Genomic DNA, 26,109 nt, shown 5'->3' on the forward strand with positions numbered 1-26,109 from the left:
TTTCACAATCTGTAAATGTATATATTTTTTTTTCTTTTAAACATAAAAGTTTACAATATACGGTAAAACAAAGGCTCAGGAAAAATAATTTCAAAAAAAAGAAACCTGAAGTTTTGAATTAAAGCTGAAGACATTTTTAAAACCCTGTAATTTGAACCAGTGACATTTTCTTTATTTGTGCTGATGGGTTAGAGAAAGGAAAATCTTTAAAAACTGCAGTCCAAACACCCACAGCTCTGCCTTCAGAAGCCATCTGCCCCCAACCCTCCCCCGCCCCACCCCCGAGAAAAAAAAAAAAACAAAAAAACAAAACTGTTGTTAGGTTTTTCTTCCATCAAGTAATGTGATTGTCACAAGTTCAGAAGTCTGGGATGCCGGGCTCCAGGCGTGCCCAGAGGTCCCTGGGGCAGCACTCCCTGCTGGCAGCCCAGGCTAGCGCCGGTAGGGGTGGAATCCTTGCACGTTGTGGTTCTGCCCCCGGCCGAAGGCGCTGCCTCCGCCCGGGGGGCCGCTGGAAGGCTGCACCGAGGGGCCTCCGTAGGGAGGGGGCTGCTGGCTGGGGTCAGAGAAACCTTGTCCAAACCCACTCAAGTCTTGTCCATACCCTGGGGAGAAGGGAAAGGTACAGGGTGAGCTTCCAGGAGCAGCCACAGGAACCTGACAGCATTCCCTGCCAGGAACACACCCGGGAGGAGCAGCAGCTCCGGGGTCCCGCAGGGATCTTCCTCCTCACAGAGGAAATGCAAAAAGCACAAGGGAGCAGGAGTGCAGGAAGGGGGAGAGGTGTGTGGGGTAATCCCAGCCAGGCTGGCAGTTCAACCATCTGCTCACAGCTTTGGGGTGCTTGGGAGCAGTTTGTTTTTGGGTTGGGACTGCACCACAGGCCACTCTGGAGTGAGCAGAATTAGGGACAGGGAGAAAAACAGGGGGGTCCTTTCCAAGAGAAAAGATTGGCTGGAATCCCTGCTACCAACACAAAAATTTACAACTAGATGTAAATTAAGACGACTGAGAAATTGAGAAATTTAATTCAAATTCTCATAATTAAATATGACTCTTAATCCTGGCATCAGCGCCAGCCCCTGCTCTGAAAGATGCTATTAAGGCTCCTAATTACCAAGAGCATTTGTGCAGGCTGCCTCTCTCTCTGCAGGCTTACAGCAGGTTTAACTCTCTTAATCCCAAACAAAGTCTCTTAGCACATCTTCAGCAGTTCGATTTCAAGCTCTGCCTGTCCCTCAAGGACTTGCTGGCACTAATGAGCACTAAAACACAGCGAGCTCGGGCTCGGGGAGCTGCAAATGCTCCTCCTGGCACTTGTTCAGACACAGATAAGCAGGCGCCCAAAACTACAACGGGATTGTTTGCCAAGGGGTGAGGCTGGGAGTGGAAAAACACAACCCTGCAGCTGCTCTCCCTGCACAGTGGTGCAAACCACAGCTCAGCAGAGGGTCAGGCTGTTTGTGAAGAAGGAAAGCCACAGCACACACCTGCACAGGCACTCGGGACTCGCTCTGCTGCAGCCCCTCTGCTCCTGCTGTGCTCCAAACCCCAGCCTGGATGGATCACCAGGGTAAATTAAGGCTGGCCTGGCAGGCAGAGCTCACTGTGGGGTTTCACCCCAACATCTGAGCCCCATCCCTGCCTCCCTCCCTGCAAGGAACACCAGGGAATTCTCCCAGGACCTGCCCGAGGCTCCTCGTCCCTGCCCAGCCTGACCTCGGGAGTGCACACAAAGCTCTGGGTGGGGCCTGAAGGGTCTGGAGCAGACAAACCCACCCTAGTCACTGAGGGGAGTGCAGGGATGAGCCTCAAGAGCACCCTGCATGGAGATAATGAATTTTTAATTGCTTTAAATTAATGTAATTAATTTGATGTTGCAGGGTTAGTGTTAGTGCTGACACTGAAGGATTTAGGACACTGCCCAGGATAAACCTCACAGTGCCTTATGCTCATTAGGGAACTTTGTGGTTCTTTAAAGCCCACAAGCTTTACACATTTATGTAAATATATGCAAATCAGGGACACTTCCAGGGATGGGGCAGCCACAGCTTCTCTGGAAAACCTATGCCAGGGTCTCAACAGCCTCACAGTGAAGAATTTTTTCCTAATATCCACGCTAAACCTATTCTTTTCCAGATCAAAGCCATTCCCCTTGTCCTGTCACCACAGCTCCAGATGAAGAGTGCTTCTCCATCAAACTCTTCTCCATCAGATCCTTCCTAAACTTCCAACACCTCCCAAACTCTGGCTCCTCACTGATGTAACTGGCTGTGCAGGGATTTGTGCTTTATTTAGAAGAGTCCAACCCACTCCAAAAAAGAATCTGCAAAGAGCCAAGTTCTGGCAGAACAAGAAAAACTTTGAGTCACAAGGGCAAAACTATCCATGAAATCAGCTGGGTAAGAAACAAATGAAAAAAACATTTCAAACTCATAAGATGAGGACATGCTGCTTCACAAACACATCTCAAAGGCTCATCTTCCTTCAGAGGCTGCTTTACATTGCTGGAACTTTGAATATTATCTATTTGAATAAATGTTGTGAAGTTTTCACCTCAGAGCAGTTTCTGCAGGAACTTGAGGCAGCACTACCACATGGAGAACGTGTTCCAGCAGAGAACAGGCTGAATCCACAGGCTGCTGCTTGCAAAATTCCCTTCAGAAGTGAAAACTGACCAATTACAATGCCTTAAAAACAACATGAGTACAGAGCTCTTTGGAGAGATGTCTGTAGAGATATTTGGAGAACACTGCTGAGAAACAAGGCTGAGAGGAGCAAGATGAGAATGAGAATTCCCTCAGAGCTCCCTCAGGGAGCAGCAGCAGAAATTTTACTCTGGAGCACAGGCACTTCTCTAGCAATTTTAAAAAGAATTTGGTTTTTGTTAGCTCAGTGCCTTCCACCTCAAAGTTACCTAGAGAGCACAACAAAGCTTTGCACAGAACTGCACCTCCAGACAGATGGGGCAGGGATGAGAAAAGAGAGGAAAAGGCACTGGTTTGGATCCTTACACATGCACTGCCTGTCTCTCCATGCTGCTTTTACTCTTCAAGTCTGTTCTCCAAGGTCTGAGACACAAAAAAAAGTTCACTACAAGCTCTGTGAAGCTCTTGGAGTGGAAGTTTTAGCTATAGGTTTGGGGAGAGTGGAAACCAAGAATTCATCCTGGCAGTGCACAAATCCCTGAAGCTTATTTTACAGCACAAAAACAACACTTTAGAGCTAAGAAAATTCCCTCTGGCTAGAACACTGCATGATTCAAGGATGGCTTGAGCTGGTGGGAGAATTCCCATCCCTGAGAAATGCCTGCAGCAAACTGTGTCCAACACTCTGTGCCCAGGACTAAAGGGAAAGGGGATAAAGGGCAGCAGTTACTCACCAAACTGACTGTAAGGGAATTCTGGCTGAGCAGTCGGGGGTTTGCTCATGTCCTGAGTTGCCTGAGATGGTGGTGGTGGTGGAGGAAAAGCGAGTGGTGCTGCCCCTGGAGTGGCAGGTGGAGGGGGGACTCCAGGGGGGGCAAACTGGTCAGGTGGAGGAGGTGGAGCACCGTAACTAAAACCTGCAAGGACAGAACAGGTGAACATCAACATCCTGCTTGGCTTTAGAGATGATACAACTTAAAACCAACAGTTCTGAGGCTATTAAAGCCCAGGTGTTTGTGACCAGTGGCTGCACAGATTCACCTTGACACACTGGTCACCCCCACAGCCCAAAGATCTCAGCAACTCACCTTGCACAGGTGGGAGAAATGTCCCCCCCAAAGGCAGAGGCTGCAGCAGAGAAAGGGATAAAGCACAACTGGGGACCAAACTCTGTGCTTACAGACATGAGAAGTGAGGAGGAAGCCATATTATCCAAGATTTTAGGAGGAAAAAGTATCTTGAGGTAATTGGAAATTATTTTCCACCTTCTTTAAACCAGGTATGCAACAGACTTTTGAAATGGTGGCCTGAGAGGTAGGTGCTAAAATCCTATTTGTATTTCCAGTCCCAGTTATGACCTTAATTCCTTAAGCTCCTCCAAAAACCCTGCCTGTGTTTGGCCCAGGTCACCAGCACTGAGCTCGAAGTTTTCTCTCAGGTGTCCTAACAAAGGTGCACAAAGTATCTAAATTGATTTAGCAACACAGATTTAAACTAGAGAACAGAAATGATTACTGCACCCAAGAATAAAATAAAGTGCACGCAATAAAAAATAATGCTATAGTTAAATACATAATCTGGGAAAAGTAATTAAGGATAGGTGAAACACAGGGGGAAATGCAAGTCCAGCAAACAAGGAGGAAAAGCTGAATTTGGAGCTGGATGTGCTCCAGCCCCTGGGGGTCACTTACTAAATGGTGGAGGGGTGCCATAGCCCTGTGGGAATCCTTGTGGAGGCGGGAATCCCCCGGGAGGTGTGGAGACAATGTATGAGGTAAATGGTGGTGGTGGGGGAGGAGCTCCTCTGCCCGGAGGAGGGGGTCCATATCCACCTGCAAAAGGAAGAGAAACCCAAAAACTGAAGCAGAGGAATACCAAGGAGCTGCTGCTGGAGTCAGCTTCCTCTAGATGGGGTAAGGCTGTTGGGTGGATTTCAAATGCAGGTTCAGCCTTCTATGAATCCTCACTTTGGGAAATATTTGTCCTCCAAGTATCCCCACTGTAAATAATTGCAGTTTAGCATGTAATCCCTTGGTAACAAATTAATGTGGCTGGAACAGCAGGATGTGTGTCAGCTCCCATTACTGAGCTGCTAAGAAGCCACTGTCTTCCCCTCTGTTCTTCCAGGACAAATTCAATCAAGCTTTTAAATGTAGGTTAAATCCTACAGAAATCCAAAAATCACTGTGAATGCTCAAAGAAGCTGCACCCATGCTTGGGAGGATTTTTTCCTTTCAGAATTGGTCCCATATAATGTACTTACCAATTGCCTGTCCAGCTGGCACCCACATCCCTACAACAGAACAAAAAAAGAGCCTCAGACATCAGCGAAGCTGCGCACTCCGCAGCAGGGATGATGCAGGAAGGAGGATTTGGCTCTGGGATAGACTGGGTATCCTCCCCATGTCCCTTATAGGGCTATTTTTATGGCCTAAGCAACGTTGTGGGACTATTTCTGAATGTGTAATTCTAGAAAGACTCTGAATCATTCAGCAAATGACACTCAGAATAAGACAGCAGCTCCCAAACCCAAATCAGATGGAGCATTCGAGAGCTGCCACATACCAAGTGCAAGAAATTACAGTACTACAGAGAACAACACCCCAGAGAACCCCAGCAGACTGCACATCCAAGGGATTCTTAATTTACTACCAGGTTTATCCGAGTTATTTTTGCAGTTTTTGAAGCATAAAAAAGCCTTTCCCATCCCTTGTGCAGTGCTGAGATTGAAGGATAAATGCGCTCGTGTCTGACATTAATCTTTCCAGGAGATCAGATATCATTTTCCCTACTAATCACTGCATGGAAAATAATGGGAGTTTCTCAGTTTGCAGATTAGCACATCTGTGCACAATGTCAACCCTCAGCTGCAGCTTTCAAGTTAATCAGCACCGTGGGGAAATGAGCAATCCCTGTGCTGCACTTCCATCCATTGGACAGGGATGGAGCAGCCACGCTCCCTGCAGCCCCCCAAGGTGAACATTTCTCATCTCTCAGAGCAAGCAAGTCACAGCAACTCAATTATCCCTCTGCATTTCTCCAGAAGTTATCAAAATTGTCTTGGATGAACTCAGCGTGTTTATCCTGCCTCTGGAATCTCGGGGGGTTGCACCATCCAACCCAGGCTGCTCCTGAGCCCTGCAGGGCTCCTGCTGTGCACGGAGTGCTCCCTGCACCAGAGCTGCCTGCCTGGTGCTTTCCCAAGCTGCATTAAGCAATAAAATCCAAAGGCAAGGCCATCTATTTCCCCCTCATCCCTTTCAGATTTCCCTGATAACTTCCTTTGAAACTGCCTCATCCTTGAAAAGCCATATTTCAGCCAGATTTGCCATTGGGGTGTTGTACAGAACTCACTCCGCAGCTGGAGTCACACCTGGAACATTCCCAACACCTTCTCTGAGCTCCCCCAACCCATGGGGACTCCACATGGGGAGAGGCAGCTCCAAAGGGAGCAGGTGGGACACACCTGGGACATTCCCAACACCTTCTCTGAGCTCCCCCAACCCATGGGGACTCCACATGGGGAGAGGCAGCTCCAAAGGGAGCAGGTGGGACACACCTGGGACACGTGCCAGGCTGGCACCGCCTTCTGCCAATTAAACCCATTTTTGGGCAAAGCAGTGAAAAAACCTCACAAAGGACCTGTGGGTGGAACTGCAGTCCTGCTACCAGGGAGAGGAACACCACCTAGCCCAGCAAAGCAGAGCGCAGCGAGCTGGGAAGGCCGGGCAGGGAGAGGGGGCACCCTGGCAGGGCGGGCAGTACCTTGGGGGCCGTACCCCTGCTGCCAGGTCGGAGGGGGCTGCCCTGCCCAGCCGTTGGCAGCGCTTGGCATGATCCTGCTTCCCCACTGGCTGGCCCCCGGTGGCCCTGGAGTCTGGCTCTTGCTGTCACGAGGCTCGGCGCGTTTCACCTCCACCTGGACAAAGAGAGGCAGAGCTCAGCAGGGCTGGGGGGGCCCCGCGCCCCCCGGCCCCTCACACACACCCAGGTACACTTAAGGCTACACTTAGCATCTTATGACTTATGTCTAAGTACTTAATTATTATTAAAACTTAAGGCCAGTAATTTACAATGTTTCTCAGGTACAGTGTAGGTGATGGTAAGGAATTACGAGTCCTACTGTTGAGGGATTCCGAGAAAAGCACCCTAAAAATCACTTCAGTCTCGTTGGCTTTCATCTTAAAACAGCAGTACCCTCTTACAGCAGCTCTGCACTTAAAACAGCACAATCTCGGACATTAATGACAGACTGATTTCATGTTCAAGGCAGGAGATACAAAGGTGATGTTTTCAGTTAAAAAACCAGAATTTTGAGTGAAGAGGCTGCTCTGAAAAAGGGTACTAATGCTTTAACCAAACATGTTTGGGGTTCATTTGGAAGTGACAGTTTAACCCACCCCAACTAACTGCAATTTCAGCTCTGCTCATACCTGAGAAACACACATTTTTTGAGATTTTTTTTTTTGTATTGTTGTATTTTTTTTTAAACTTAAGATTTTATTTAAATGTCTAATGGAAGATAAAGACTTACCTTCCCCAGGCTAACGCTTAAAGAATCTCAGTTAACTCAAACAATGTCAGAGGGAATGGATGTGATAAGAGAATCTTACATTACATCTAACAAAAAAGTAAACAAACATGCAAGTAATAAAAATGGACAGTTGAGTCAATAAGAAGCAATCTTCATACTGTGTTAAGTCAGTGACAAAACCCCTCCTGTTTTAAAAAATCAGTAACCACAGTGCTGAACTTATTTCATTCCAAGATAAAATGTCCTAGTGTTCCCAGCCATGGAATAAGTGCGTTTGACCTACTTAAAATAAGCTGCACATTCAACATAAACCTCTCAAAAAAAAAAGAAATCCAGTTCTGATTTAATGAAACCCTCTCAGCACTCGCTGAATTTGAGGCTTTTTTTTTTTTTCATTTCATGATTAATTTTAATGGGTGCCAGAGTACAAAGAAAATAAATCTCAATCATCAATGGGCCTGAGTAGTATGGAAAATAAAGTATTCAGAATTCTTCCTGCCATGTCTTAAAAGCCATTCATGTCGGAGAACAAACAGGAAACAGGCACAAGGCAAGGACAAAGCCCCCACACCCCCCTGCCAATGCCCCAAGGACATGAGACATGACAGTAACCAAATCTCTGCCAGCTCAAGGCCCTTCCAGAGAGCAACCAAGGGAATTTTTCAAAGGACTCAAATTAATGAGTCTTAACACATTTGCCTTGAGGGAATTCGGGTATTGCTTACAAAAGCAGAGGCCTTCTTGCAATTTTAATTTTTTCCCCCTCCTTTCAACAACATATGGATTCATTTCAGCAATACCTTTTTAATTACCAAAAAGACAGAGATACCATTTTTAAAAGCAGGCATGATTAGGCAGTGAAGGAGAGAGCAGGGGATCTGGAGCTCATTAATCCTTGTGGAAGAATCCCATTAATTTTTCAGTGCACACTTGGAAGCAGGGAACTGCCAAAGTGAGGACTGAAAATTCCCTGTGCAATAGGGAGGTTCAAATTCCACACCTGCCTGGAGCCCAGCTCACCCCAAGAACTGAGGCAACTCTATTAATCTGAGCTAAAAATCCCTGAATCCTGATTTATTTTTTTTTTTGGTCACTGAAAGGGAGGGGGAAAGGGCAAAAATCCATTATTTCAGTTTGGAATTGGGTTTGTTTGGGGAACACAGAGCAAGTCCCAGTGCTGTGTCAGCAGAGAGCAATGAGGAGGCTCACACTGGGCTCTCCACCCTCTCCCAGCACCTTGTGGATGTTTCTTTGTTCCCATTTGGCTCTGCTGCTTTGTGGGATCAGCTCCCACGTCAGGGTTTTGCTGAAGGCAGCTCCAAGGGCAGAGCAGGGATGCTGGGGGATGCAGGTGATCCTCACACAGCCCTGTGTGATTCACTGCACCTGCTCACACCAGCAACCAAGCACTGATGCTCTGGATCCCACAAGTACATCCCTTTGTTCCCATTATCAGGAAAACACCCAGCCTTCCCCCCCAAAACAAGTTCAAGGAATTAAAGGCATTGTTGCACTGCAAAATGAACCAGAACTCCACTGATATGCAGAGTGTGTCCCTTGCTAGCTAAGGAAAGGCTTATGAAATACCAGCACATAAAAGACTTTAAAGACAATTAAAAAGTCACATAATGTAATAATTTAATGAATGGGAGAATCTTCTATGTCTCCCTGAGTGCCCTCACTTCAAGTTTAGCAGTTTTAACATTAGTTTAAAATCTGAATATACCTTAAAGCTGTGCAAGGACTTAAATTTACCAGAATTTCCTGTGGTTCATTTTTCTTTAAATTATTATTTCCCCTATATTTAAAACTTGGGTGTCCTGCAACAATTTATTTTGCTTTTAGGTTTGGGCTGTTTTTTTTTCCACAGGTAGAAGCGTGTTCCTTGCTGAGTAACATCAAAAGAGCCTAAAAAACTCCCTGCCTATCCAAGCCCCGTTTGCTGACAACACAGTATGAAGATGAAACAACCAGAGGTCACTTAACTGCATTGTGGTTAAATACTATATAGAGTACGTGGGTTGGTATCAAAGTTTCACAGTAAGTGACCCAATTTTTTAAAAAACCAATCCTTCAGGATGTTTTTTTTTCTCCCTTTTTCTTTGGAAGTTTAAGATCATATAAAGCAGATTGTCTGACACCACCTCAAGATTTGAGTATCGAGCACACATCTGAAGGAGTGGTATCTTAAACCAAGCCTTGAAGAACTCGGATTTCACTGGGATTCTGCTTTTCCAACAGCTGGAAATCACTGATTTCTCTCCTTGCACCACAGCAGTGCTCAAAGCAGAGGCAGTGAGCACCAGTTCACCCCAGAGATGATGATCCCAGTTCATCTGCTCAGCCAGAGCAGCCCCCAGGTCTGTACACACAAGGCCTCACCCCAAGCAGAGCCCACAGCCTGAACCCTCAGGCTTCCAAGCCCTCCCTTCCCCAGGCTGCCCCATCCTAAGTGCCCTTCTCCAGCAAACTCAGACTTTCCCCACCTCCATGGATAAAGCCTTGAATTTGGACTGCTGTGCTCTCCCATCCACAATTAAGTTGGATTCCCCAGTGAAATCTCTCGTTGTCCAAGACTTGGTTCTTTCTTAAGGTAAAATAAAACTACAACTACACACTTTTTTGCCCATGATGTCGTGAAAATGCATGTTGACAGCCTGGTCCACTGATTGTTCGTCCTCGAAAGTAATAAATCCAAAACCTAGCCAACGACGAAGAGTGAATCAAGGTAGCAGGGTGTTGTGACACAAAACAGGATGATGAACAGTATTAGGGGCAGACCAAGGGTTCAAGCAGGGGTTTCAGATAACGACACTTGTGTTCAATTGGCAAAAACTCTGAGGAAATTGCAATGGATACTTCCTGTGAAGAGGCTTTAGTGCCTCGTCTCGATTGCGCGCATGCAGCTTCGAACTGAGCTCGTTAACCGGCTTTTAATTTGATTTTATTCCTCATCCACCTACCAGGAAATGGAAAAAAACTGCTAAAATCAAAATACTTGTGGGACAGCAGATTGAAGTCAAGCAACTTTGCTGCTCCTCCCTTTGATTTAGCCTAGTTTCCCAAGGAAAACCTGTCATATATCCCTGTTCCCCAAAGCTGCAAAGCAACTTCCTCCCAATCCCTTAGCCCAGCTTCCAGTTAGGGAATATTTTCCGTAGAAAAGAAAGTTAGTTTTGAAATGTAGCTGTTAAAGCATGAAAAATTTTACCACTCCATGGATGAATGAGAAGCTTCAGAAACTAACAACCTGCATCAGAGGTTCTCAAGATTTGCACAACCTGGAGAAAATCACGGAACAGGTGTCACTCCTTCCCAACAAGGCAGCCCCCTGGGAGGTGTTGCTCACACAGAACGTGGTGTTGCTGCCACGTCCTGAATCTGTTTCATTTCTTGTATTTCCTGTTGGGTTTCCTTTTGAAAATCCACAAAACTTCCCCATCCTTTTTGCCCCCAGTGGGTGGCTCATTCCCTTCCACCCGACCACAGCCCTGGCTGCTGGCAGCTCAGCTGGATCCAGCAGCTTTTGATGCTTGGAAAGAACTCTGAGACAGGAGGCAAAGCTCCCCTTTTGGAGGTCACTCTGAGAACCACTGAAGTAGGTTGTAGCTGCTGACACAGCCGAGAGAGTGGCAAAATAGTGGTTAATCCCCAGGACAAGGCGGCTGCTTCATGCCATCACCCACTGGCTGCTGCTGGGGACAACCCAGGGCAGGGAGGGACACATGCAGTACAGGAATTGTGCCATTCTTTGGATTAGCTACGGAGAGGGGGGAAAGGGGGGAGAGCAATAAAAATTAGAAAAGAAACCCGAGGTGCGGCGTGGGAAGCGTTTATGGAACATGGATGCGGTTCTGCTTTTCTGAAACCCAAGATTTCCCCCTTGGTTTGCGTTTTGCTTTGCAGCTAGTGCTGACAGCAGCCAAATCTTGCTCTAAAGCGTTACAGAATACAGATCTAGCACAGGAATGTCTCTCCACGCTTATCCAACTGCGTTGGGTAAGCCCAAAGAGGCCTAGTGTAGAGAAAGTTTATATATATATATATATATAAAAATACACAAAGATACAGGCCAAAATAGATTCCAGCAGGTCAAATTCTGCTGTCAGCAACAAGAGCAAAAGACATCACTAAAATAAACTGAAAATAAAAAGGAAAAAACTTGGCATTTCCCACACACAAGAGACTGGCAGTATAAACGAAGTTTTGTGGAGCTGTGATGAAAGCAGCCTCGAAGCTGAGAGCAGCATTTCATCACAATATATTTGTCTGAGTTAACCAGAAATCCGAGTGTTGGAGCCAAAGGAAAAGTGTTTGTATTTAAATCACGTTTAGTATTCCAGCCTTTGTCTAAAAAGAGATGGGGAAGAAAAACAATGGATTCCATCTGGATGCGAAGGTTGTTGTTAAATTTGATTCCAAAGCTAAAGGAGGGGAACAGATTGTGGGATGGGTTTGGAAGGGGGGAACAGGGACAGCAAGAGGTCATTGAGAAAATAAATAAATCATTTTTAAAAGGGGATTTAGAAGGGTCAGACAGCACAAGATAAAGAAGAGCACAGTAATCAGAGTAACACAGCAAAACTCCAAGCTGAAGGTTCAAGCAGAAGTGATGAAACCCACCAGCTGCAGCTTTAGTTTTGAAGGACAGGACTCTCTTAAAGGCTGGAGAAATGAACTGCATCCAGCAGGAATCCAAGAGGACCAGACCAGAGTGACAGAGCTGGTCTGCAGCCAAGGCAGGAGGAGAACAGACAGAGCAAGAACTGGAAATCCCTTCCCAGCTGTTGGCTTGGCCAAGAACAGGAAGCAGGGGAAGCTGAGACTGCACCAAAGGCACTTTGGTCCTTCAGAGATGTGACATGGCTGCTGTGCTCGGGGCTGTGGGAAGAGTTTGGATGAGGCAGAGCTGGCAGGAGCAGGTAGGACTGGGAGGAAGCAAAGATCACGTGGATACCTGAGCCCAGTCAGCTCCTCAAGGACATCACCTGAGAATCTGGTGCCTCCTGAGGAGCTGGAGGTAAATGGATGCTACAGGGATTAGGAACAGGGATCATTTTCCCTCCTCCTACCAGTAGAGCAATGTGCACTCCCAGAGCAAGGGTGGTGAAGTGAATGGGAAAAGGCAAAATTCAGAAGGGTCTGAGGAGAGATTGAATTGGCCTCTGGAATTTTATCTACAATTATTAAAAGGATAAAGGGGCAGAGCAGCAAGAGAACACAGAGAGAAGAAGGCTAGAGAAAATGTGTTCTGGGATGCACAACCAGGAGTACCCAACACAAACTCGAGGAATTTTTCCTAGCACCCCCAGGGACTGCCAGGGCCATTTTGGGAGATGTGTTAGTCAGCACACTAAAAAAAGCCTGGAACAGCACAGAAACAAAAGGCAGAGAGAGAAGATTCAAGAAGTGCTTAAGAAATCTGATGAATTAGGGGAGGAAGTTTTCTGTGGGTGGAGACAAGACCTTTCCCCCAGCTGGCACTTGTGCTTTGCACCCCAAGCCCTCCTTTGCTGTTTTGCTTTTAGTAGAGCTTGAAGCAGAGAAGCCATTAATTGAGACAGGATTAATCCAGACCAGGCATGATGTTTAAGTACCTTTTGCACAGAGGCTGCAAGGCTGGGATTAAATATTGCAAAGATGGAGATGATACAATAATTACTGAAACATTTCAGAACTTCAGCCCCAAATTACATTTGAATGCCAGTGCCTTTGTCTCCTCTATCCAAAACCAGCTGCTCTAAAGCACTGAAACAGATGAATTTATGTGCTGCTTAAATCAAAGGTATCTGCTGGAAGAAGATTAGGGTAGCTAAAGCAAGAAAACAAAAAAACAAATATATTGAAACTTCGTTTACACTCCAATAAAAGACAAAGCCCGTCCCTCCTCTGACTGCGGAACTGGCCTGTACCTCTGTGATAAATTATCACCTAGAGAGAAGAAATCTAAAGAGATATCGTTAATCACAGTCAAACAATTCACAGAGAGAGAAGAAACAAAAAAAAGAACTTACTTAACATTACCATACTTTACTATGAAACACTTAAATATGTCACTAAGGATGTATGTCTAAATTAAAAATAAAACTAAGACTTAACAGCTTAATAAATATGAAGTGAAGGATATATTTCTTAATAATGAGGCAGAAGAGAAATGAAAAGTTCAGATGGCAAACTATTCTCTAGCATGTCCAACATGCTACAGGGTGGGAGCACAGCTAAGCTTCATGTGCCAAAATATTGCCTCTTCCTTGGCAAACAAATGGTGGATGCAAAGGGACGTGGGTGACATGGAATTGCTTCATATTTTGACCAAAGGTTCCCAGCTTGATTCAATATCTAGTGAATTTTTCAGGTTTTTGGGGTATTTTTTCCCCTCCCCTCTTAAAAAAAAGCAATCTGGTATACAGGGATTATATATCCCAATTAAAAATATACATATATATAGTTCAGAATTATTTTGTGTTGTTTAAGAAGAGTTTTTCTTTAATTTGAGGTGAAGCCATTTAACCAAAACAAAAAGCAGGTGATGGATGGATTGTGTCCTGTCTCGTGCTCTGCCTGGAGCACCCCACATGCACTTACAGACCCAACGTACCTTTCAAGTGGAACAGGAGGAAAATCTGCTTATTTTTCCCCCTCTCAAAAGACCTTAAGCCACAGGAGTGGCTCGAGAATCAAATTTCATTCAACTATAAAAATAAAAAACCCCAACCCATCAATGAGCATGAAACATCTGAGTTGAAATGCACAGACCCAAGTGAAGCTGGAGATGAAGAGTCTAGACTTGAAGTGATGTTTGCCCAGTGAATTATTCTTTTTCCTGAGGCAACATAGGGAGAAAAAAAATAAATCTACCTTTTCTGATGGTGTGAAATAGTTTGCCATCTGACTATAGGAGAGTATGAAGAAATTTCAAGGACAAACTAGATCAGCCTTTACCTCGGGGCCTCTGTTTCTCTGCGTCATAGATCATTACAACTTCAGTGACCTGGAAGAGAGAAGGGAAATTCTACTCCCTGTGCTACCAGGGGAGGGCTGGAACAGTCACCACCAGCTGGTTCCTGCTCTCTACCCACAAAGCACAAGCCAAGAGCAGCCATCATCCCAGCAACAGCACAAAACAGGGAATATTGCTCTTCCTGGGAGTTCAGAAAGCCTGAGCTCATCTCTATTGCCTCATCACACTTGACATTTTAATCTAACACTGAGGTTTTGTACTATTTGTACCCATTCTGTGGCCTATTACACACCCCAAAGGTTTGTTTTCCAACTCATCAGTGCAGCTTTTTAAAACATGATTTTTCCCATTTTTAACCATTTTCACTTTCACCACGAAAAGCAGCTTGAGCTGCAGGAACATGCAGGGCTCCTCTGATTGAATTACTGGAGCACCAGAGAGGCCCAGAGCACCAGTTAAACCAATGCTTTAAACAGCTTTACAAAACCCTCTAAGTTCTGGATGAGCAGTATCAGTGTGATTTTAACCTAAAAAAAGGAAAAATGGAAATTGCAAGCTGCTCAAAGGCTTCAGGATTATTCTTCTCAGAATGAGCACCACAGTGAGCTACAATTTAAACAAAACCTGAGGTGTAATGTTTATGTCAACATTAAAAGAGCTGAAGGGAACTGCTCTGAAATCTCTTAGATGCAGAGAAGTGGTCACAAAATAGGTGTTATTTTGTAAAATTGCATACTGAAGACAATCTTAGGATATTTACCCGTGAGTAAAAATTAGTTTAAAGCCTGACACAAATTTATTTATCTTTACTTACAGCTAGAAAACATTGGGTTTGAGTTGCTGCACTCACTTGAGCACATCCTACTGGATGCTCCCAGCTGGGCTGGGGGCTCCACGTGGGGATTTTGCCACGGGACAATCAGTGCCAGATTTGTCCCTCCCCTGCTCCATTTGGGTCCTCTTCACCCTGGCCTTAATGAGCCAGCAATTACCAGGGCTGAAAATCAGTGCCTGCCTTGGGCTCTTCACTCTGGTGGCCACAAAACATTTGTGAGACTCCACTGCTCCAAAGGGACTCGTTACAGCTCCAGGCAGATTCTCTGATTTCTATACTATGAGTAAAGTGCTACTACTTACTTTTAAGGGCACTTACAGTTGTGGCTGTTGCCTTCTACACCTGCAGGACATACCCTGTATCTCCCCAGCATCCAGGGCACAGCTGGAAAGCCAAGTCTGTGAGGAAGAGCCTTTAGAAACTACATCCCACAGCTGTGGAACGTGCTCCCTGTTTTTATTATTAGTCTACTGCAGCCCTTCAAGCTAAAGAAACAGTTGTTAGCTGTTGCTTTTTGTGTTTTTAAATTAATTCTTAATGGAATTTTAAACACTGATTTAACTTGATAAGAATTTGTTTCTCAATAAATCCTTCGCTGACACTAAGAAATGTCAGAAAAAGGTTATTGAAGAAAGTATCAAAAACTACACTAAATGCCAATCAAGTTAATTTTTACCAGCCCAGTCCTGAATTTAACTCACACAATCTTTACCTTCCTCAAACTTATTCACAGCTGAATTATTTAATTCAGTAATTTATCATATGCCCCCACTTCCTTGAGGGCAGTGAGAGCTGGGATAAATGGGAATTAAAACTAAATAAAAACTAAATTAAAAAAAAATACAGAAGACACTCATTTCAGTCCAAGGTTACAAAGTGAATTAAAGAAGGTGCAAGAGGAGCAGTCTGTCTCAGAACAGAGGTTCTAGGGACATCAGAACTGAGATTCCAGATGGTTTGAAAGCAGCTACTGCTCCCCAAACAATGGCAGGAGACCCAAATTTCACCTGCCTGTACACACAGTCAAACACCAGGATCTTAAAATCCAGCCCATTGAGACTCACTGTTCCCAAAAAATAATCAGCAGACATTTTTAATTGCCCAGCTGAAAGTTATCAAGAGGAAGAGGGGTGGGGGTGGAAATAATAATAATAATTTTAAAAAGTATCATTCTTAAGGCACCTCAGGAGTTTTTGGAAGAAGGGACAGAATAATGCATCAGATAGACTTAAACATGAGGAGACAGAAGCAGCAAAGTAAATTCCACATGAGCAGCAGGTTCTGCCAAGGGACATTTCCAGATGATGAATGCTCACTACAGTTTCTCACAAAATGCTTCAGGTGCCCCTCCAGCACTTTGCCCAAATTACCCCCAAATTTGACAGCTTGAGGAAATGTGAGAGGAGGCAGCAGGGAGGGGAGGCACCTTCCCCCCAGGACTCACCACTCCGAACTTCTTGAAGTATTCCCTGAGCTCTGTCTCGCCACAGTTATGAGGAATCCCACCAACAAAAATTTTATTGGATTTATTGTTATCGCTCCTGGATCCTTTCTGCTAAATCAAGGAGGAGAGAATTCAGTCAGAAGAACAATAAGGGTGGCTGCTTCTATCATTTCATACTGAACCATGAACAATGGGCTCTGGCAGGCTCAGGGGAGAGCTCCAGCCTTGAAGTCTCCCAGGCATGAAAGGGAAGCTCAGAGGTTCAGTCCCCTGCTCTTCAGAGGAGCAGAAATCCTGGGCCTGTGCTCTGAGGCCACTGACTCATTCTAAACTGAAATCTGGTGAAGCTTCAGGGTGTGGAGTGGGCTGGAACAGCATCAGCCCTGCCAGTGCTCTCCAGACACTGCTCTCAAATCTGAAGAGCTCCACTAAAAGCATCACTAAGAGCTTAGGAAACACCACACCCAAACTGACACTGCTCTGCACAGAGCCTGCCCATGGAAATCCAAATTAAAGACACTTTTTAAAAATGAGATTTAAGTTCTGCATACAGACTTGTGCCTTTAAAACACGGCCACAATCCAGAGGAATTCAAGAGGAGGCACAGGGATCTCTCCTTACCCATCCCTCCTTCGGCCGTGTCCGCTCCGGCTGCATCCCCCGAGGTGTGCATGGCTTTGGGTCAATCTGGAAGAAGTTCCACTTTGGTCAGACCTCAGCAGAGTTTTGCTCTAAAAGTTACATTTGTGGCAGCTGAACCCAGCCCTGCTGACATGCAGCTCCTCAGAGCTCAAACAACACAAGGCACGGAGCTAAGAGCTGCCTTACAATCAATCATTTAAACCAACAACCAGGTTAACTCTGACACTCTGCAAATAAGGAGCCAGAATTTAAAGTAAATCTTTAAATCTGGTGCAGGAAAAAAAAAAAACAAACACAAAAGCAACTTACATTTCGGCCATCTAACGTATGAGGTCTGCTGGCCAGCACTGTTCCCACACAGTTGGGATCTTTAAATTTGACAAATCCAAATCCTCGAGATTGATTTGTTGTTTTGTCTTTCATTATTACACAGTCTACAACTTCTCCATACTGGGAGAAGTAGCTACGAAGAGTTTCTGTCAAAGAAAAAAAAGCAAGCATTAAACAGAGCCAGATATTAACAACACCAGACTGTGTTTGCAATTATGAGACAACAGATCAGCAAACATGGAACACAGCTTCAAACTCATCTTTTGAAAATGATCACAACTTACTTCCTGTAAACAAATGGCAGACAGCAGTTTATTTCCACTCATACAAATGGAAAACAGTAGGACAGTGATTATAAAAAGGGATGTCTGTTGAGCTGACAAAAACTTCAGCACCAAACAACATAAATCTAAAAATATGAACATAAAAAATATATATAATGATACATCTGAGCTGTCTCTACAGAAAGTTTCATTAATGAGCAGAGGAGGAGGCTCTCAGGCCGATCTCCTCCCCACAGCAATGCCTTGAAGAGCCCCAGGCTGGGCTGTCACCAAGGCCCAACGCCGGCAGCACTTTGCTCACCTTGTGTCGTGCTCCAGTCCAGGCCACCCACGAACAGCTTTCTGCAAACAAAGCACAGGGCACGTTCAGGGCCTGCAGCACAGGCTCCATCTGATTTAAGGCACAGCTCAGCTCTTCTGGAGAGTTTGGGGGTACCAGGACCTACAAAGCTGGCACCATACCCAAAGCTGCTGATGAAACCAAACCTTCCTCCATCCCTGCTCTCTGCTCCTCCCTCACTCACCACAGAACACTCCCTTGGCTGCCAGCACCTTCTTGTGGGGTGAAAGCAAAAGCAGAACTGCCATGCTCAGGCCTGAGACAGAAGTCAAACCTGTGCAGCAGGTACTAATTAACAGAGCAGCACTAATCCAGCAGCAGTTGTGAAACCACTGTACAACCCAGTTTCCAGAGAGTGCTGGGCACGTGAGAAAGTCATGGCTAAACCCCAAACTAAACTGCTTCAAACTGATTCGACTCTTCCTCTGCACAGAGCACCCAAATCTGCAGGGTTTCCTGTCCCAGCACGCCCAACACCCTGGGTAGGTGCTACAGGAGCTCCGTGCCAGGCTGCCAGCTCTGCAGCTCTTCATCAACTCCTGGGTGTGCCAAAACTTCCAGCAGTCATTTACTCAGTAATTAAAGGCTGCTTAGAGCCACCTCAACATTTGGCCCTTGTCAGTGCCAAGAATCAACCCCAAAAAACACCCCCATAGCTGTCTGCAGCTTCACCCTGAGGAGCAGCAGCAAGCTCTGCTCTCTGGGAGCAGGGGCAGGACCCGGGGAAGGCTGGAGCTGCCAGGGGAGGTTCAAGCTGGGTACCAGGCAAGGTTTATTCCCCAGACAGTGCTGGGCACTGCCCAGGCTCCTCCAGCCCCGAGGCTTCCAGAGCTCCAGGAGCATTTGGACACCAGTCTCAGGGACAGGATGGGATTGCTGGGGTGTCTGTGCAGGGCTCTGATGGTCCCTGGGCTTCCCTTCCAGCTCAGCAGATTGTGTGATTCTGTGAAAAACTCTGCTGTTAATGGCTCCATGGCTCTGCACAGACAAGCACTGGGAAAGTTTATTTTTGGAGGATGCCCTCAGGTTCTCCATCAGACCTCAAAGAGAACAAAATGGACCTTGCTTTGTCTTCTACTCACCTTCACCTACACCCGAGTACAGCTGAGGCTGGTGGGGATTCCTGCATCCCCACTTAGACGTGCACAGTTGAATTTCTCCTAGCAAAAAAACCCCCTAAACTTCCTCTCACCTGCTCTTTTCAGGAGCAGGTAATGGCAGGGAGAGCCCAGCCACCCCCAGTAAGAGCTGCAGGTGCACTGGGAGTAGCAGGGAAGTGAAAGCCTTGCAACTGGAAGTTCCTGTGGAGCAGGGCAGCTCACTGACAAAACCAGCCTGTCCCTTTCCCCTTTGATTCACTTCTCTGTGATAGGACATCATGTCACAACCCTTGTGCACCAGCCAAAGTGACAAAATTCAATAGCACACAGCACCTAGGAGCCTTGTTCCACTGAGGCAAACCCTGTTCCTACATTACAAGCAGAGACGTGACACGAGTCTTGTCTTTCACAAGAACAGACCAACTGTTAAAGGCTGATCAAAGCTTCTCCTTGAGCAGCCAGCAAACAAGCGAGCTGGTGACACGCGAGGCAAAGACAGCCCTCAGTGTCACAGCAGCAGCCTCTGCTGTGTCACCATCGTGCTAAAGGACGTGCCAGCCCTCCCCAGAGCAGGGCAGGACCTGCACCCTGCCCTCTCTCAGAGCAGGCCTGTTGGGCATGACCGAGTTTCCCTCAAGGATTGGAAAAGTGCCCCCAGCTCGCCCTGGCAGCGCTGGCTCCTGGCACGGGCTCAGGGCCTTGTGGAACAGCAGCCAGCTCACAGCAACAGGTCGTGTGCTGGGCCCAGCCAGCCTTGGCCAAGGTGGCCCCACCACCCCCTGCCCACCTTCCCTCTCCACACACAGGACACAAACCCCTCTGCTGTGCTGTTATTTTTAAGGAAAATAAGTAATTCTAATTTCCTAATAGCAAAGTAAAACCAGCTGATCTACTGCTATATTCACAATAAAGTTTTGATATGTGTTAGCAACATTCTCTTCACTAACCACCATTTGAGGTTATGGTTTGTTTTGGGGTGTTTTTAACTAAATTTGATAGCTTGGTATAAAAGTTTAATCGATTTTGTATCCTTGTAAAAGTACCAGCTGTGTTCTGAGGGAACACCAAGCTGTCTGCAGAGGGAGGTCACTGAAACCTTCCAGTTCCACCATGAATTATTTGTAGTCACCCTACATGGACTGCAACAGCAAAGCTGGGTAGCTCAAGGCTCCAGCAGCTCTATGGAAATCCACAGCCCTGGTTTATACACATGGAACACCAAAGGCCAGGAATCCTCTGCCTTGGGATCCTCCGTGGTTTGAAGACACTGAGCAGGGCCCAAGTTCACAAAAATCCAGATGTGGTGTGGTGCAGGACAGCTGTGAGGCAGGATGTGTGAGTGCTCTGCCCCCACGCTCAGCTGCACCACCAGCCCTTTCCCAAGGTCTCACCCACACTCCAACCCAAAACTTTTGGTCCTAACAGTTATTAAATTCATAGAAATGTATAAAATTGACAGAATATCCTGAGTTGGAAGGGATCCATTGAGTCCAGCACTGACACCCCAACAATCCCACCCTGGGCACCCCTGGGAGTGGTGCCCAAACCCTCCTGGAGCTCTGGGGGCTGTGACCATGCCCTGGGCAGCCTGGGCAGTGCCCAGCACCCTCGGGGACAAGAACCTCTCCTGATTTCCTGAACCTCCCAGGCACAGCTCCAGCCCCAGGCCCTGCCCCTGCTCCCAGAGAGCAGAGGCTGCTGCTGCCTCTTGGGAAGAAGCTGCAGACCCTGCTGAGCCTCCCCTCATGCTCTTCAATGTTTTCAGCTCACACGTGCTGACACCACCCCAAAGCCCACAGCTCCATAAAGCTCCAAATTTACAGTCTGGGGACACCACAGCCCATCCCTGCTGGAATGCAAAGCCACTCCAGCACAGCCAGTGACTGCACAAACCACCAGCCAGGTGAGTCTGTCCACCACGAGCAGTGAGATCCTGACAGGTGCAACGCAGAATTCCCCACAGGAGCAGAAAGTGGGATAATGACTCCTCAGAAGTTGCAGCTGGATAATAAGTTTTAACCAAGTGCTCTGCCTCACTACTTCCTGGGTGAATTCTCATTGCTAATTTATTCTTTTTTGCCATAAACATACTTGCTGCCAGAGCAAATCAACTCAGGATTAGTAAAAAAAGCATGTACAGGTGTTTTAAAACCACCAAAAATCAACAAAAGCACAAACTCTTTGCCTACATAAACAATCTGGGGTTTGATTAATAGCTCTGATCAACACCTCAGCACAGCCCCCAACAGCTGCAGGACAAAAGGATCACGATCAGCACCTTTCTTCATCCAAACCAGCCCCAAGTATTAATTAATTACAATAAATAACACTCAACAAGGCCCCTGCCTACCCATGCCAAGACACCTGCAAGGCTTACAGCTTCCTGAGGTACTTTCTCTGAAAATCTCTGCCTGCAAAAGCAGCTGAATTCATAACTTCCCATCCAGCCCTGCCTCTCACAACAGCTTCAAACCAGAGCTTCCTTCTGAGGGCTGCAGCAGCCGAGCTTGTTCTACACTCTCATCTTCCCTCTGAGCGCTTTTGGGGCACGAGAATAAAGAAAATTTTCCTCTCTGATTAACCCCCAATTCCTCCCAGTCTGCTTACAGCTCTGAAGGATCACAGCCTGTGACTGGGAACAAACTCTGCAACAGCCCAGCCTGCTCAGCTGCTGGTACCCCAGGAATATCCTGGAGGTTATCCATGGAGGGGAGCTGATACCCCAGGGAATATCCTGGAGGTTATCCATGGAGGGGAGCTGATATTCCATGGAATAACCTGGAGGTTATCCATGGAGGGGAGCTGCTGATACCCCAGGGAATATCCTGGAGGTTATCCATGGAGGGGAGCTGCTGATACCCCAGGGAATATCCTGGAGGTTATCCATGGAGGGGAGCTGATATTCCAGGGAATATCCTGGAGGTTATCCATGGAGGGGAGCTGATATTCCATGGAATAACCTGGAGGTTATCCATGGAAGGGAGCTGATATTCCAGGGAATATCCTGGAGGTTATCCATGGAGGGGAGCTGATATTCCATGGAATAACCTGGAGGTTATCCATGGAGGGGAGCTGATGATATTCCATGGAATATCCTGGAGGTTATCCATGGAGGGGAGCTGATATTCCAGGGAATAACCTGGAGGTTATCCATGGAGGGGAGCTGATATTCCATGGAATATCCTGGAGGTTATCCATGGAGGGGAGCTGATATTCCAGGGAATATCCTGGAGGTTATCCATGGAGGGGAGCTGATATTCCATGGAATAACCTGGAGGTTATCCATGGAGGGGAGCTGATATTCCAGGGAATAACCTGGAGGTTATCCATGGAGGGGAGCTGATATTCCAGGGAATAACCTGGAGGTTATCCATGGAGGGGAGCTGATATTCCATGGAATATCCTGGAGGTTATCCATGGAGGGGAGCTGATATTCCATGGAATATCCTGGAGGTTATCCATGGAGGGGAGCTGATGATATTCCATGGAATATCCTGGAGGTTATCCATGGAGGGGAGCTGATGATATTCCAGGGAATAACCTGGAGGTTATCCATGGAGGGGAGCTGATGATACCCCAGGAATATCCTGGAGCCTGGCACTCACTACAGCTCAGGAAGCCAGACCTGATCAGGGCTCTCACAAGGCACCAGACAGTGACTAAGGCTCAGGAGCAAACAAAAACACTTTCAGAGCAAAACCCACTTATTTAACCAGGCCTCATGCAATGTATGCTGGAATTGGATCATCTCTAAGGTGCCTTCCAACCAAACCACCCCACTGAGATATTCCCATCACTTATCCTGCCTCCTGTACTTTCAGGATTTACAAACTAAGAACATGCAGTAAATAAGCAGCTTACAAAGCAGTGCAAGCAGCATGGGACAAGTGGTTTGTGTTTCCTGTTTCCAACAAGGTGACCAGTCCTAATGGGCAAATACTGTGCCAAAACTGGAAGAACCAGCCAAGGAATTTTTTTTTAATTTGGTTTTAGCTGCTCTGAGTTCTACCATGCCCAAGCCTGCAGCCTGATCATTTCAATGTCACCAGGGTACAGCCCTCAAGCAGAACAACACTGAGTGCAGCTGGATGATCTCTGAGGTCCCCTCCAACCCGAGCCTTGCTACGATTCTAAAAGCACGTCACAAGAACCAGACCAGTGTCAGGTTTTTGGTTTGAAGCCCCAAAACCCCCGGGGATGATTAAAACCGGGATTTTCCTGCCTGGAACACACCCCGGGCAGAGGGGAGCTCGGGAGGGCAGCCCTGCAGGGGGCACCGAGGGCGAGGGGAGGCTCCTGGTGCCACCTTTGTCCCTCCTCCACAAGCCCCCCGCGGTGGCCCTGATGAGTGACCCGAACAAAGTCCCCAGCAGGGTCACACAGTCACAGGACAGACCCTCAAGGACCATCGAGTCCAACTCCTGGCCCTGCAGAGAGCTCCTCAACAATCCCACCCTGGCCCTGGGAGCGGTGTCCAAGCTCTCCTGGAGTTCTGGCAGCCTCAGGGCCGGGACCCTTCTCTGGGGAGCCTGGGCAGTGCCCCAGCACCCTCGGGGGGAATAAACCTTTCCCTGACAGCCACCCTAAACCTGCCCGGCCACAGTTCCAGCCGTTCCCTCGGTTCTGTCACTGGTGCCAGAGAGCAGAGATCGGAGCTGCCCCTCTGCTTCCCCTCACGAGGAAGTTTCAGACTGCGATGAGCTCTCCCCTCACACCCCTCCAGGCTGAACACACCAAGTACCCTCAGCCGCTCCTCCAAAGGCGTTTCACCACGTCCGCCGCCCTCCTTTGCACGCTAACCCCTCACTATCTTTCTTACACCGTGGCGCCTAAAACTGCGCGCAGGACTCAAGGTGAGGCCGCACCAGCAGAGCGGGACAACCCCCTCCCTCGACCGGCGCGCTGTCCCCCGCGTCAGGAGAAGAGGGCACGAAGGGACAGAGGCGGGAGGGCCGCGGGGGGATGCGGTGCGGGCGGGCGGGCCGCGGGGGGATCCGGTGCGGGCGGGCGCGGGAAGCGCCGCGGGCGGGTGACCTTGGGCGCGCGCACCTGCCGCAGCCCCGCGCGCGCGCCGGTCACGTGACGGGGGGTGGCGGGGCGGGGGGGGGGGGGGGGGGGGTGCGCGCCCTCACGGCCCCAACATGGCGGGACCGGCCCCCCCTCAGCACCTCCTGCCCGGGACCGGCTCCCTCTTAAAGCCCCCCGGCCCGCCACCGGCCCGCGCTCAGCCCCTCCCGGCCCGCCGGAGCCGCGGCGGGACCCTCTCGTGAGGTTGCGGGAAAAGGTGACCGAGCGCCGCGCACCACCGTCCCGGCGCGCTGCCCTCCCCTTCCCCTCACCCGATCTCATCGGCGCCTCCCACGCTGTTCATGGCGGCGACTCCTGCGGGGCCGCGCCCGGCTCTCCCCTCCGGGTGGCGGCGGTGCCGGCGGCGGGTCGTGGGGCCGCGGGCGGGCGCTCCCGGCCGTGTCCCGGTTCCCGTGTCCCGGTTCCCCCCCGCCGCCCCCGGCCCGGCCCGGCCCCCCCCGCCGCGCGCTCGCGCTCCCTCAGCGCCGCCGCTGCGCGCGCACCCGCCCCTCGCTACGGGGTCTCCGGGGCCGCGCCCTGGGAGGGGCAGAGAGGGGCGGGGCCGCGCGCGCGCGCGGGGGCCGGCGGGAAGGGCAGTCCGCGCGCGCGGGGGGCGGGGCCTCCAAGGGGTTTCACTGCCCACCCCGGGGGTCCCATTGGCAGTCCTGGGGGTTTCACTGCCCATTCCGGGGGTCCCATTGCCCGTCCTGGGGGTTTCACTGCCCATTCCGGGGGTCCCATTGCCCGTCCCAGGGGCCCATTGCCCTTTCCAGGGTCCCACTGCCCATTCCTGATAAGGGCTCTCATTCCCAATAAGGGTTCCCATTCCTAATTAGAGCTCCCATTCCCAATAAAGGCTCCCATTCCTGATAGGGGCTCCCAGTCCCAATAAGGGCTCCCATGCCTAATTAGAGCTCCCATTCCCGATAAGAGCTCCCATTCCCAGTAAGGACTCCCAGTCCTGATAAAGGCGCCCCTTCCCGATAGGGGCTCCCATTACCAGTAAGGGCTCCCCTTTCAAATAAGAGCTCCCATTCCCAATATGCTCCCATTCCTGATAGGGGCTCCCATTCCTAGTAAGGGCTCCCATTCCCAGTAAGGGCTCCCAGTCCCAATAAAGGCTCCCATTCACCATAAGGGTTCCCATTCCTAATTAGAGCTCCCGTTCCCAATAAAGGCTCCCATTCCCAGTAAAGGCTCTCATTCCCAGTAAGGACTCCCAGTCCCGATAAGGGTTCTCATTCCCAATTAGAGCTCCCGATCCCGATAAGCTCCCGTCCCCGCAGGGGCCCCAGCCGGCTGTGCACACTCAGCACTTTCCAGCAGGGCTATTTAAAGCCGGCCAAGCGCCCCGTGGCCCTTTCTGTGCCTGTCCCTCCTGCCGGCCCGTGCAGCTGCACTCTCCTCCCGCAGCCATGAGCTCGGGGCCGATCTTCGGCGAGGGCGAGGACTGCAGGGCGGCCTGGGGGGCGGCCCCGGCGGGCTACGACCAGCCCGACGCCCACCTGGAGATCCTGGGCAAGCCGGTGATGGAGCGCTGGGAGACGCCCTACATGCACTCGCTGGCCACCGTGGCTGCCTCCAAGGGTAACGGGGGGCTGCCGTGGGGGGCAGCTTCCCCAAAAGCTGCTGGTGTGGGGGGAGATGTGCTGGGGGACCCCACTGCGTGTGCCCCCATGCAGTGACAGGGGCAGCAGCGCCATGGTGGCATTCGTGTCCTTGTGGCAGGGTGACGCAATCTTGAAAGGGGATGGGGACATGGGGAGGGGGTGCAGCCACCTCCCATCCAGGCCCTGCTGGTTTTGGGGATTTTCCCCTCCCAGGATCTGCTGCTTTTGGGGCTGTTTCCCTTGGCAGAGGGAGGGTTGGATGTTGTTTGTTCCCACTGGGATCACTGGGGGGTTTGTTGGGGGCAAAGGGGCAC

At 48.8% G+C, this 26,109-nt stretch overlaps 2 protein-coding genes across 5 annotated transcripts in view; one reads left to right on the top strand and one right to left on the bottom strand.

Annotated features, from left to right (window-relative positions):
• DAZAP1 (DAZ associated protein 1) lies at window positions 1-24,663 on the bottom strand. Of its 3 annotated transcripts, none has more exons than XM_064396148.1 (12): window positions 24,458-24,628; window positions 17,980-18,020; window positions 17,374-17,540; window positions 17,044-17,109; window positions 16,423-16,530; window positions 14,125-14,173; window positions 9,801-9,883; window positions 6,414-6,567; window positions 4,912-4,941; window positions 4,340-4,480; window positions 3,383-3,565; window positions 1-605 (listed from the first exon to the last, which is right to left on the bottom strand). In XM_064396148.1, exons 1-12 carry the CDS (start codon window positions 24,487-24,489, stop codon window positions 433-435), a joined length of 1,227 nt encoding a protein of 408 aa, XP_064252218.1. In that variant the 5' UTR covers window positions 24,490-24,628; the 3' UTR covers window positions 1-432. The 3 variants fall into 3 exon arrangements, with proteins under 3 accessions (XP_064252218.1, XP_064252217.1, XP_064252219.1); XM_064396147.1 differs by having other exon boundaries at window positions 16,423-16,533; window positions 24,458-24,627; XM_064396149.1 differs by lacking the exon at window positions 9,801-9,883 and having other exon boundaries at window positions 16,423-16,533; window positions 24,458-24,663.
• Window positions 23,800-26,109, top strand: part of GAMT (guanidinoacetate N-methyltransferase) — a 6,090-nt gene continuing 3,780 nt past the window's right edge. Inside the window, exons 1-2 of one of the 2 annotated variants that reach the window (XM_064396155.1) lie at window positions 23,800-23,971; window positions 25,599-25,772. In XM_064396155.1, the coding sequence (XP_064252225.1) occupies window positions 23,815-23,971; window positions 25,599-25,772 (331 nt within the window). In that variant the 5' untranslated portion in view covers window positions 23,800-23,814. Of the gene's footprint in view, window positions 23,972-24,231; window positions 24,403-25,598; window positions 25,773-26,109 lie in introns of those variants that run through there. The other variant, XM_064396156.1, reaches the window with a different exon arrangement.

The sequence above is a fragment of the Passer domesticus genome, chromosome 21 (assembly GCF_036417665.1).
Source record: "Passer domesticus isolate bPasDom1 chromosome 21, bPasDom1.hap1, whole genome shotgun sequence".
NCBI lineage: Eukaryota > Metazoa > Chordata > Aves > Passeriformes > Passeridae > Passer > Passer domesticus.

Bases quoted from the DNA above. Each gene is read 5' to 3' on its own strand.
- DAZAP1 (XM_064396147.1), bottom strand. From the start codon at position 24,489: ATGAACAGCGTGGGAGGCGCCGATGAGATCGG. The intron at 17,110-17,373 runs GTAAGTTGCTTT...AACTTCTTCCAG, and splicing joins ATACGTTAGATGGCCGAAAT to ATTGACCCAAAGCCATGCAC. The intron at 3,566-4,339 runs GTAAGTGACCCC...CTGTCCTTGCAG, and splicing joins TGGCACCCCTCCACCATTTA to GTTTTAGTTACGGTGCTCCA.